General features: G+C 39.2%; 1 protein-coding gene across 2 annotated transcripts in view; it reads left to right on the top strand.

Annotated features, from left to right (window-relative positions):
- The first annotated feature begins 1421 nt into the window (after positions 1-1421).
- The window catches only part of LOC134634047 (zinc finger protein 883-like), an 83977-nt gene continuing 71563 nt past the window's right edge, over positions 1422-13835 (top strand). For both annotated transcript variants that reach the window (XM_063483082.1, XM_063483081.1), the window contains exons 1-3: positions 1422-1644; positions 3119-3224; positions 4163-4759. In XM_063483082.1, the coding sequence (XP_063339152.1) occupies positions 3207-3224; positions 4163-4759 (615 nt within the window). In that variant the 5' untranslated portion in view covers positions 1422-1644; positions 3119-3206. The remainder of the gene's footprint in view (positions 1645-3118; positions 3225-4162; positions 4760-13835) is intronic.

Here is a 13835-nt window from a genome sequence, read left to right on the forward strand (position 1 = left end):
TCAATCAAAGCTGTCATCATGACGTTTCACCCCAAATTTTAAGGATCTATTTAATAACTATAATATATTTATGAGAAAAGTGACCCCTTGAACACAAATTACTGTGATAAGAACTACTTAAATTGGCAGATTGCATCCCTTGAAAAAAATTATCTGAGGAGAATTAATTTATTTTAGTCTGACCCCAATCCCATCCGTTAATATGGAGGAGGCGGGGTTTATGACCTATACTGCAGCCAGACACCAGGGGGCGATAGAGATGTTTTGGCTTCATTTTTGGGGAGCTGTCGCGTCGTCCATCTTTTCTTTTATACAGTCATTGGTCATCACTGTCAGTGCTGTATGTTTAGTATCACTTTGGCTTCTGTGAATCTGTTCGGTTTTACTGTTTCTAAACTGTTATGTTGTCTATTTATAGTCTTTGGTTAGAGAAGCGCTTTTAGCAGCTTGTCAGAGGAGAATGTACTTCCTGAACAATAATGCCCCCTAGAGGCTGAAGACAGTAATGCATATATCATGTTTTAGATGTTTCACTCCTGTTTATACATAACAGTAAAATGTTTAGGACGTTGTGGGGATAAAAACAAACACTTCAGTCGACCCACACTTGGACCCTGAAATGTGTGAAGATCTAAATATTTATCAAAGTAAGATTTATAATATGTGATGTATAACTGTGTAATAGTAAAAACAAGGTTGAGTATAGAGAGAAATAACAGAGTAACAGAGATTAATGAAATATTACACAGACATAAAGAATCCCATTTTTAAAATCAGTCACTCCTGTTAAAAGAAAAGATATTATTAGAATATGTTTACAAATCTCTAAATGACATTTACCTTGCAATAACACACCTTGGAAACTCCCATTGTAAATTAGTGCTGTATATAAAAGGAAATACATTCATGCATTAATAAAAAATAAAAAACTAATAAAAAACTATTTAATGACATTAATATTACCACTAAGAAAACCTCTTTAATCTAATCAAACTCAGCCTGCACACTAAAATTCACTCAAATTGATCAAAAACTGAATTGATGACTTTCTATTTTCAGTTCTTTCAGTTCAGTGATGGTGGATTATAACCTCCATTCAAATCATTCAAAAAAGAGAAGAAGAAACTATAGAACATGTTATAATACACTGTGAGAAGGTAACTGATCCAAAACCTCAGTAACATAAAAATGAAACTGGATCTTATTGATTTACTGCAAAAGGACTCAAGAAGTGAAAGTTATCAGGCCTTATTCCAGTTTTTCAAGGAGAATAAATGGTTTGGGACGAGTTGAGGGTCGATGTTCCAGTTCACACTCCACACCAGTTGGTGGCGGTAATGCATCATTTTGTTGTTTGACATCCACAAATACAATTTCGAGGACGAAGAAGAAGAGAGCGGAACAAAGTGAGGACCTCCACGAGAGGAGGTGTTTGCACAGAGAGCTGCTTTTTCATTCAAAGAGACTAAAGTAGTACCAATTTTTGGATCGATATCTGCATCGATCTGCCCACCCTTGTCTCCTGGATCGTAGCTGAGATCAGCGTGAACCACGTGGGTCTCTGCTCCCTGATCTGTTTCCTGTGTTTGGAAAGAGTTCCAGCTTCATCACGGAGTTTCTCTCGGTTTGTGGGCTCATCTAAAGGTAAGCACCGAGCTAACTTTACTGTGAGTTCAGTTCATGTTGAGTTTAGCTCCTGAATGAGGTCTTCTGCTGCTCTCCTCGGTGTCTGTTCACAGTTTATTGTGAACACGTTGAGAGAAGAGTGAGAGAGTGTTTGGAGAAAAACACCAACTAATCATTAGCTCAGCATGCTGGGAGAAGTTGAGCGTTTGCTGGCAGAAAGTTGGAGCAGAAAAGTCTTTTCATTGTCCCTGCAGCTGTTTTTCTGCCTGCACCAAACCTCTACAGCCTCATTTCTATTTGAAGTGATAACAGGAAATGGATGAGAGCGATCTGCTGCAGTATCAGGGTCACAATAAACTTTATTGTCCAGCTGCTGTAGATGAACACATGAGAGGAAGTGAACTCCTACAAAGTCTCATTTTAATGAGTCTGGCTGCTGTAAAGTGATGCACAGGAAGATGTTAACAAAAACTAATGAAACAGAGATGAAAGTAAACAGTGTTCATATTTGAAAGCACAGAGAATAAAAATATATTGTGCTGGTTAATGTGCAGGAGAGTGTGAAGAATGTAATAATGTCTTCCTGTGTCAAACACAGCTGCAGTCAAAGCAGGAAGGAAAGCACTGAAACCACTGATCAATGGCCATGAGTACCATTCACAGAGAGTTGGGGAGTCGCTGCAATCACAGCATTTGATCAATGAGCTTTGATCAGTGGTTGTTGATTAATGGTCATGAGGATTTGCATATTAATGCTCAAATAACTGACCTCACAGCCCATTGTTCCTTCAGTGGTTCTAGTTTCAGTCATTATGCAAATGTACTGTTGAAGATTGGGGAAACCTGCAGTCAGCTGAGACTGAAGAAGTCACTTGGACGAGTGACGAAACGTTTCTCCAACTGCAAAAGCTACGTCCAGATAAACAGAATCAAACTTTGGGGAATGGTGGAGGTGGTGGGACTGGGGGGCTGAAGGTGTTGAAAGTGTGGGGTGGGGGAGTAACAGGTCTGTCCCTGTTTGTGGAAACCACAGGAGGAGCTGTTCAGGCTGTTGGCTGGGTGTGAATTGTTGATGGAGTCTTTAAAGTTGTAGTTGCTGTTTTCCAGACTGAAGCAGAGTCGTTAGCTGAAAACTGGTTTTAGAGGTTCATTCAGGACACCTTCTCAGGCTCTTACAGCCTTACCTGTATCATAACAAAGTGTATAAACCCCAATCCACCTTTAACATGGTCCTTCTCTCAAACCTTCAAAGATGACTTTCTGGCCCTGTCATAGTAAAGGGCTGCTTAGAATATTAGAGCCAATGTCACAAAGTTCCTCCTGAAGTATAAGTGAGTGAGAGAGTTACCTTACTTTGCAGCACAACACGTCTCACAAGATTTCTACAACCAATCAGAGTAAAATTTGCACTTTGTGTTGTCAGATGAACATATGAGACACTTTGACTCTTCAGTGCAGTGTGGAGCCTAACAAAGATCTGTTTGTGTCCCAGCTGATCAGCAGGAGGAGAAGAGTCTGACGGAGCAGCAGAGGAACATTTTCAGCCATCTGGACTCAGCTGAGTCACTACAGAGGAAACAATGAACTCAACACAGAAGGTGAGGAAAATATCACAGTTTCACCAAATAATCAGTCACGTCTAAAACTCTCATACTCCCAACCTGTTATATGACTGTGTTGCATATTATATATTATGTATTTTTAAATTATGTTTACAAACATTAAGAAGTCACAAGCTATTATCGTTAGTAGTAGTAGTGTTATTAATTCAATTTCAATTCAATTCAGTGTTATTTATACAGCACCAAATCACAACAATAGTTACCTCAAGCTGCTTTTTATTGTAATGTGGATCCTACAATAATACATACAGAGAAAACCCAACAATCATATGACCCCCTTTGAGCAAGCACTTTGGTGACAGTGGGAAGGAAAAACTCCCTTTTAACAGGAAGAAACCTCCAGCAGAACCAGGCTCACAGAGGGGCGGGGCCATCTGCAGAGAGTGGTTGGAATAAAAGACATGCTGTGGAAGTACATTATTATTATTATTATTATTATTATTATTATTAATACTACTACTTATAATATTATTGCTATCATTTCTGTATAAATAGACTTAATATTGTTTCATCACCCCAAAAAATATACGTCCAAAGCACCACAACGGTAGTCCGATATCAGGCAGTAAACACATTAAGTGTGTATATTTTCCCCTTTGAGTTTTTTTGCTCATGCAAATTGAAATGCGATTAATAGAGATTGAAAATGAATGACATTTAATTGCCATTAATCAAAAATGAATCCAATGTTTTCTTCAGTAAAACGTTTGAACAGTCATGAATTATTTTTAACACCAGGTTGGATGTAATGTGTTAGAACTACCAGCAGGTGGGGATAAGAGACCTTTAAGGTGTTTGGTGCCACACTCCACCTTCAGGTTTGAAACTAGTGTTAATGGAGGGAGTTTGAAGGTTCAGTTTGTTCCACGACTGCATTTCACTCACTGCCTCTGTTTGTATCTCCGTCACTGCAGGACCAACATGGAGCGAGAAGTCAGCGCTCTCAGGAGGCCGACAAACCTCACAGAAGAAAGAGAGAGAAAACATACACCTGTGACGAGTGTGGGAAGGATTTTACTGGGAAGGCTGAACTAAAACGTCATCAGGTCATCCACACTGGAGAGAGACCGTTCAGCTGTGACTTGTGTGGAAAGTCTTTTTCCTTGAAGGGTCACCTAAAACAACACCAACTCGTCCACAGTGGAGTTAAAGCGTATAGCTGTGATCAGTGTGGCAGAGCTTTTACTCAAAGTGGCACCTTACAGAGTCATCTAGTTACCCACTCTGGAATTAAGGCATACAGCTGTGACATTTGTGGGAAAACCTTCAGCCAGATGGGGAACCGAAATACACACCTACGCATTCACACTGGACATGATGTGTACAGCTGTGATCAGTGTGGCAAACAGTTTACAACACATACAAAGTTACAACGCCACATGTTTACCCACACTGAGGAGAGACCTTATAAATGTGACCTGTGTGAGAAGACTTTTAAATATCCACATCACCTGAGACGACACCAACAGATCCACACCAGAAAGAGACTCTACAAGTGCAGTTACTGTGAGGTATGTATTTATATTGTTATCTGTGTTAACTGAAACAGTAAAATGTAATTGGACGTCTGCAGAGATGCTCTTTATTTCAGGCGACGTTCAGGATAAAAATGTTGAAGGACTGACTTACACTGTCTTTGTGTCTTTGTTTAGAAGCAGAGCGACACAGATGGATCCAGTTCTCAACCCTGTCATCACTGTGGTGGTGGGAAAGACTTTCGTTGTGACCTTTGTGGAAAAACTTTCAATTGGCAAGGCAACCTAAAAAGACATCAACGTGAGCACAGTGGAGACAAACTGAAATACTGCAAAGAATGTGGGAGAAGCTTCACCACATCAAGTTCCTTAAAACAACATGAACTGATTCACAGTGGGGTTAAAAAGCACGTCTGTGATCAGTGTGGGTCATCCTTCACCACTGCATGGGGGCTTAAATCACACAAACGAGTCCACACAAGAGAGAAACCATACAAGTGCAGACACTGTGACAAAGGCTTCTCACATTCACATAGTCGTAACGATCATGAACGTACACACATGGATAGAAACTACAGCTGTGACCAGTGTGACAAGAGCTTCAGGAATCTCAGTTCATACTCCGAACACAAACGATCCCATGTTACTAATAAACTGTTTCACTGTTACCAATGTGCCCAAACATTTACTAAATTATCTGCTCTGTGCAAACATCAGCGTGATCACTCAGGGCTGAAATCACTCCCATCACTGGATCACAGTGAATCTGAAGAGACAGAAAGATCCTCTGGTTTCAGTGTCAGACTTAAGACCCTTGAGATCAGGCTCCAAAGAGTTCAGATGGAATCTCCTGTAAAGAGCTGATGAAAATGTTCCACTAGATGGATGTATAATCTCTTTTTCTGAAGGTTGCTCTCCTCCTGTTTCTGTGAGTGCTGACTGCACAGATGTAATTCAGATCCATGTCACTGTTTGGAAGTATCAGAGAACTGCTGATGCTGTAAAGCTGCTGGTCAGTCTGATGGGCTGTTGTGTTGTTGTTGGTGATGCTGGATGAAGGGCTGGTGGACCAGGTGAGCTCAGGTTGAGGGTAGATCCCCTCTGAGCAACAGGTGATCCTTTAACTTCACGGACTGGAGATGAAAAACAAAAAATCAACTAAGAATAAAAAAATCAAAAGAAAAATATATTTCTAAATAAGTCAGAAAGAGATTTTGTTGTCACAATTTTCCTTTTCTGTTTATTTCATGTTAACATGATTTAATTGAACAAAAATCATGTAAACATGAATCTCAGACCACAGTAAAATATAACATTTGTCTTAGTGTTTTGACACAGCATTTCTAAATACAGATAATGATTAATGATTTAACATGTCATGTATTCTTTATGTATTTGAAGTGTTATAAAAATGACTCTGGATCAGTCCTGGTGTCACAGACAGGCCTCGGGGCTTCAAACCTCAGAAAGTCCTTTTAGCTCTCAGCTGAATTCCTCTGACACACTTTAACAGCTATAAGTCAAAGGTCAGAGGTCATATGATTTGGTAATGACAATGCTGAATAACCACATCACTGATTAGGTATTGTAGTAACAACTCAGACTATTATAATTATTTAGTTAATAATATGGGTTCATGATGTTGTTTCAGGTTGTTTGTGGTTCAATTTCTTGCGTAGGTTGTAAATGTGGCAGCTTTAGTCTTTCCTGTCTTTTTAAAAAGAGTTTTGTTACTGTCCACATTCAGGATGATGAACATTTCACTGATGGTGCTGGTGTGGCACTGGTATCTCCCCTCATCCTGAATGTTCACCTCTGTCAGCTGGAGTGAGGCGTTTCCTTTGCAGACCTGATCCTTGAAAAGTGAAGTTTTACTTCTGACTGAATATATGATCGAGCAGTTATATAAACATGAATCTATCCACCGAGCTCCTCCTCGCCTGCTGTGCATCCATATTCAGCAGCCTTTCATCTGTATCTCAGGTTTTGTATATTAAATAGTACCTGCTTCTGGGGTTCGACATGTTTCGGTTGTCTTATTTTATGTATATAATTAAGATGTTGTGAATAAGTATTTCAGTTGTTTGCTTGACATCGAGCTTTATCCAAGGAAAAACAAAAACACTGTCTTTCCTCCAAAATCACACTTGGATTACAGTTGGACTGATTTACCAGGTGGTGATACAAAAAATAAAAGTCTAAGATATTTAAATCTATAGAACATAATCAACAACAGAGAGCAGACCTGAAAGTGTGAAAATGTCAATGGAAAATTGTACTTAGTAGTCAGTATAATCTTTTAATGATGTAAGTTTCCATATATGCTTAGAGTTGTATAATCAATGTCATGTAGTTAGAGGTTTGATCGTTAATAGTCTGCAAAGGCATTTTGTGCATTCCAGAGTGTTCTGGCATTCACACCCACATCCTGGGAGTATGGGAGGGGGCATACCTTCTCTTATTGTTTTATGGTAGGATAAACGTATCTATGTCTGTTTTAGTCTAAGTGCCTTTTGTTTAGATGAACTGCTGGACTTCCAGACCAGCAGTTTTAGGGAAGTCGTTTATGGGGTCACACTCTGACCCCACACACACACACACTGAACCAATATAAAGAAAGACCAGGGCAGTGGCAGGGCGCGAGTCTCGGAGCCCTCACTTCCGTGCGAGTGTTCTGTGACTGCCCTTGCTGCAAGTAAAACTGTGTGTTTCTCCTCTCTGATTTGAAGCTGAAGAAGTGTCTTAGAATACATCTCTTGACAGAAACATACTGTATTTGGCAAAAAAACAAAAAATATATATACAGCAAAATAATAAAAATAATTATAAACAAAAATATTTTTTGAATAAGTGTTTTCATTAAGTGTTAGATAATAAACTCAAAAAGCTGCACTTTACCATAACAGCCAAGGAGCAACAAAGTCAGTGTCCTCGTCTACCTCACATTAAACAGACATATTTCATATGAAATAACTGAAATGTAAAACAGTAGAAAGCTGACTAAAATATTTTAATTCTCTTGAAAACGCCATGAATGGTTTTCATGGGTACCCCCTTTAATGAGCTGATGGGGGCACCCAGTGTATTTATAACTGAAGCAGAGTCTCTCCGAGTGAACGTCCAGATGTGATCAATAGTGAGTCAGGATGTGATTCCTTCAAGAGTCATGGTGAGAATTACATAAATATTGGAAATTGGACAAGTTGCTGCTTAAGTTTTTATAATAGCAATTTGCATACACTCCAGAATGTTATGAAGAGTGATCAGATGAATTGCATCGTCATTCTTTGCCGTGAAAATGAACTTAATCCCCCAAAAAACCCTTCCACTGCATTTCATTGCTGTCATTAAAGGACCTGCTGAGACCATTTCAGTAATCGTCTTCTTAACTCAGCACAAGGCTGGAGATCATCATGTCAGGCTGATTGTGTTAGGATGACAGACCTGACATGTTAAATGGAGGGTGATGCTTGAAATCATTGTTCTTCCATTGTTAACCTGCAAAGAAACGCGTGCAGCCATCATTGCGTTGCATAAAAATGGCTTCACAGGCAAAAATATTGTGGCTACTAAGATTGCACCTAAATCAACAATTTATAGGATCATCAAGAACTTCAAGGAAAGACATTCAATTCTTGATAAGAAGGCTTCAGGGCGTCCAAGAAAGTCCAGCAAGCGCCGGGATCGTCTCCTAAAGAGGATTCAGCTGCAGGTGTGAGCACATCAGCATGCACAGTGAGGCGAAGACTTTTGGAAGATGGCCTGGTGTCAAGAAGGGCAGCAAAGAAGCCACTTCTCTCCAAAAAAACCCATCAGGGACAGATTAATCTACCACAGAAAGTATGGTGAATGGACTGCTGAGGACTGGGGCAAAGTCATTTTCTCCGATGAAGCCTCTTTCTGATTGTTTGGGGCATCTGGAAAAAGGCTTGTCCGGAGAAGAAAAGGTGAGCGCTACCATCAGTCCTGTGTCATGCCAACAGTAAAGCATCCTGAGACCATTCATGTGTGGGGTTGCTTCTCATCCAAGGGAGTGGGCTCACTCACAATTTTGCCCCCAGAACACAGCCATGAATAAAGAATGGTACTAAAACAGCCTCCAACAGCAACTTCTTCCAACAATTCAACAACAGTTTGGTGAAGAACAATGCATTTTCCAGCACGATGGAGCACCGTGCCATAAGGCAAAAGTGATGACTAAGTGGCTCGGAGACCAAAACATTGAAATTTTGGGTCCATGGCCTGGAAACTCCACAGATCTTAATCCCATTGAGAACTTGTGGTCAATCCTCAAGAGGTGGGTGGACAAACAAAAACCCACTAATTCTGACAAACTCCAAGAAGTGATTATGACAGAATGGGTTGCTATCAGTCAGGATTTGACCCAGAAGGTGATTGAGAGCATGCCTAGTTGAATTGCAGAGGTCCTGAAAAAGTAGGGCCAACACTGCAAATACTGACTCTTTGCATAAATGTCATGTAATTGTCTATAAAAGCCTTTGAAACATATGAAGTGCTTGTAATTATATTTCAGTTCATCACAGAAACAACTGACAACAAAGATCTAAAAGCAGTTTAGCAGCAAACTTTGTGAAAACTAATATTTGTGTCATTCTCAAAACTTTTGGCCACGACTGTACTGGTCACTTACAAAGCAGCTGCCTCTGTTCCAGTTCATCTATCCCTGCTTTTGTCTTTATTCTTTAAATCCAGAGTAGAAACAAGAGTCTGATGCATAAAAACATCCATGCAAAGTGCTCAAACTGTGGTACCATTCACACTGAAATCACGAGTTAGCCAGATGACTTCAAAAAAACAGATCTAAAGCAGGTTTTCCATCTATGAAAGTTCCTGTTGAGTTTACATGAGAGACAAAATTATTTCAGCTCCTAATTTGATTCCAGAAACAATGTGAGCATTCAAAGTTGGCATTGAAGATGTTTTTAAAATATTTAAAATATCGAAAGTAAACTGTACTCATTAAACTGAACATTAATACTGCTTTGAGAATTACATGGAAAAAATAATTACAGATGAAAAAAATATTTCAACACCAACGTAAAAATGTCAATATAAAGTTGATATTTCATGTAAAACTGCAAATTTTAGTGCAGAGTTAGTGAAAGTCTGCTTTAGAATTAGATTTTGTTCACATTTATTTTTTTATTTCCAGGCTTGACTGTTGTAATTCATTTATCATCAGGTTGTTCTAAAAACTCCCAAATAAACATCCAGTTAATCCAAGAAGTCTGAGATTAAAATTATTGGGTGATATGTAAGAACCAGCAGGGAAAATCTGAGATATAATCAGAAACAATTACAGTATTCAAACTTATCATAGAAATTGTTCAACACATTTTTAACATACAACACCTTGAATTATCAGGCCCCATCACATCTTAATTACTCTATAGTACCGTATGATCCCAACAGAGCACGTCGCTGTCAGACTGCAGTCGTACTGGTGATTCCCAGTTTTAAAAACTAGAATGGGAGGCAGAGCCTTCAGCTTTCAGAATCCTCTCCTGTGGAACCAGCTCCCAGTTTGAATTCAGCAGACAGACTCTTCTTTCTGTTTCCTTCCCAGCATCAAAGTCCTCACTCGTCTGCTTGTTGAGGTTTTTCACTAATACTGCAGTTTGGACAAAAGTCGCAGCACTCTGTGGCACACTTTTAGTGTAAAAACTGATAAAACATTATTTTACCTTCATGTGACCCTAAGACTCCTTTTGTAAATATTGTTTGGTGTCACATGGCATTTCTTTCCTCACAGGAAAACTGGCTTCAGTGATTCATGAAAAGCAGCATTTCTGTTAAATGACAATAAAAACAATCACATACTGTGTATTCATCATGAAGCACAACTTCTACAGATTTAAATAAGCTGCAGTGATTCCAGCTGTTTGATTTTCTATGATATCATATCAGTTATGCATAGTGGTGAAATAATTTCAATCCTGAATTCAAATGAATTAGTAATAATCTATTAATTATTTATTAAAGCATATCAAAAAACTAGAAACTAGACTGAATGTAGAGAACAGTTTGGACCTTTAGATTTCACACTGTTCACAGAGAGCTGCTCTGTGTTTTAAGACACAAGATTTAATCATGTTCTGGTTTCACTCTTCAAAGTTTTCTCACATTTTCTTTGTAACCTGAGGAATGTTTTACAAACCATGAAAAATCATCAATACAAACAACAGACACAATATTAAGATGGATTTAAATACTGTGTGTAAAATGTCTTTTTACCTGATTATTCCACAGTATCAGGAGAGTTACTAATAAGGCTAAAACTACAATGACTGCAATGACCACTCCTACGATTGCTCCAACATTAGATGAATTCCCTGAAATGAAAAAGAGGTCAGATAACTGATTTTTTTCCTTGCAAGTTTAATAATTTTGCTTGTTCGGTTGCTTGATTTGTAGCGCTGTTCCAACAAGTCTGTTCAACAAGCTCTGAGTTTAAAAATGCATTTTGAGTTTATTAGCTCTGTGATGAATAACTCTGAGTCTGACAGCAAAACACCATCAATGGAGCTTTAATAGCACAGTTCACCATGGCAACAGGTAAATAAATTGTAAATAAATGTGGACCAGGGGATATAAAAATGTCAGTGTGGACCGTGATATTAATCTTTAAAAAGGAGGGAAGAAAATAGTCAGTTTGATCAGCTCAGTCCACTCCACCATCATCATCACACGCAGGGAAAAACATTTTTATTAAAAAAACAAAATATTGACAGTGTTCCTGACAGATTACTCAGTTATATCAGTAAAGGTATCGAGCAAAAACATTTTCCCCACTGATAACTGATGTGTTTTCAAAATGTTCCATTACTTTTTCGAGTGTATTGCAGTGTGTTGTTTTTGCTATGCTTACACCCCCACGCCCAAAAAGGAAAATAATGATGTTAATTTACCTTCATTGATCTCCACGAGGATATTAGTTATTTTAGTCTCCACAGCATCAGCCAGTTCACACGTGTATGTTCCCTCCTGATCTGAGGAGAAGTCCTGCAGTGTGAGGCTGCCTGACTCTGACACATCCTTTACATGCTGCTTCCACTCCTCTGAGACTGTGTACTGACTGTCAGTCTTTGTCAGGATGATCTGACTGTGGTCGAATCTCCAGATGAGGTTTGTTACAGGGGTGTGTGAGGAGGAACAGTGGATTGTTGTTTCAGACTGGCTCTCAGTCACTAATCCTTGTTGCCTGAAGGTTGCTCTCTTCCTGTTTCTGCGAGTGCTGACTGCACAGCTGTAATTCAGATCCATGTCACTCTTTGGAAGTATCAGAGAACTGCTGATGCTGTAAAGCTGCTGGTCAGTCTGATGGGCTGTTGTGTTGTTGTTGGTGATGCTGGATGAAGGGCTGGTGGACCAGGTGAGCTCAGGTTAAATGTAGATTCCCTCTGAGTTGCAGGAGATCGGCTTTACGGACTGGAGCTGAAAAAAAGAACAAAAAAACTAAGAATAACAAAACAAAACAAAAGAAAAATATATTACTAAAAAAAGTCAGAAAGAGATTTTGTTGTCACATCTTGAAGTTGTTGAAAAAAAGTGTCACGTGACCAAGTGGTCTGTAGTGAACTGAACTCAGGTTTTGAACTCAATATGTTATTAGGCTTAAACTCTGGAAACGTGGCAAGGACAAAAAGCAAGCAAAAAGCAAGCTTGATGTGGCGTGGCGTGGCATGGCGTGGCGAGGGAACGGGGCCTGGGATGCAGAGTGCAGAGCAGTCACACTGAAGAGAGAAGACGGTGGAGTTAGTGAGGTAGTGGAGGTTGCCCTGAAGTGGTAGGTAGTAAGTATAGCAATTCTTACTTGCAGTGGGGGAAAACAGAGCGTTGAGAGGGGGGTGACGAGAATCCAGGGGAGCTGAATGGCGTTGAAAGGTTGACCTGAGATCCGGGGTCCTCAGAAGGAGTGTGATGGCAGGAGGGCAGGCAGGTGAGGCACAGAGTAATTTTCAGAATGATTGCTTGGTAGTGATGGGTCCAGCAACACTGACACACCGGCTCATGTATCAAGCTGACAGAGCGAAGCCTGTATCGATGCGTGTGCCGCTTTAAGAAAAAGTCACGTGATCGATACAGCTGCTGTATCGCTCATTGCCAACGCGCCAAACTGTGTTTTAAAGTTGTTGTTTTTTTTTAAATGAACTTTATTGAGAACAATAACAATGACCGGTGAGCGATCAGATGCCATGCTCTTAATAGCAAAATCAAATTCTTCTATAGTTAGGTCTTCATCACAAATTTCTCTAAAATTATCATCAATTACTGGAATCCAATTACTGATTTTGTCAAAGAAGGAGGTGACATTTTGTTCTGAGTATGAAGACTTATAAAGGCTACTGTAAAAAGTAAATACTTCATTTGAAATGCGTTTAGGGTCTGTACATTCCTCTCCGTTGATTATTAGGTTACATATTGAATTATATTCTTGTCTACGTTTTTCTAGATTGCAAAAATAGGCAGTGTTCTTTTCACCCTCTTCTATCCACTTGGCTTTGGATCGCAAATAAGCACCCTTGGTTCTATAAATGTGTTTAAAAGGTACCGCATCTGCATTTGTCAACCAATGAGTCGCCACCAAAAAAATAAACAAAGTTGCAACGATAAAAAAAATAAAAAAAATAAAATAAAATACATCTCTCTCCATAACAAAATGGAGCCCGAAAGAAAAAGAAAAGTTTCTGCTGTGTGCGATCATTTCGACCTTTTAACTGCAAATAAGGTAACTGTTTGTCTTTGTTTCAGTGTAATCTATCAACATAGCAAAAACAGCAATGTGACTTGCAGTGTATTTATTTATTTTATGGAAGTTAAATGTCGCATCTGTCCTGCGGAGCTTTCTTACACCAACAAAAGCACCTCCTCAATGTTTAGGCATCACAGAGCCAAACATGAAAATGAGGAGACAAACACAGCAAGAATGAACACTGGTAGGCCTGTATAGACATTGAGTAGCATGTGTATTATTATTTTGAAATCAAGCATGTAGGAAGACTGTTCTGGACCAGGCAGTCCTGAATTTATTATAAAGGATTCAAAGGGGTTCAAAGAACTGGTTCAGGTCCTTGATCCATCATACGTTTTG

This window comes from Pelmatolapia mariae, linkage group LG9 (genome assembly GCF_036321145.2).
Source record: "Pelmatolapia mariae isolate MD_Pm_ZW linkage group LG9, Pm_UMD_F_2, whole genome shotgun sequence".
Classification (NCBI taxonomy): Eukaryota; Metazoa; Chordata; class Actinopteri; order Cichliformes; family Cichlidae; genus Pelmatolapia; species Pelmatolapia mariae.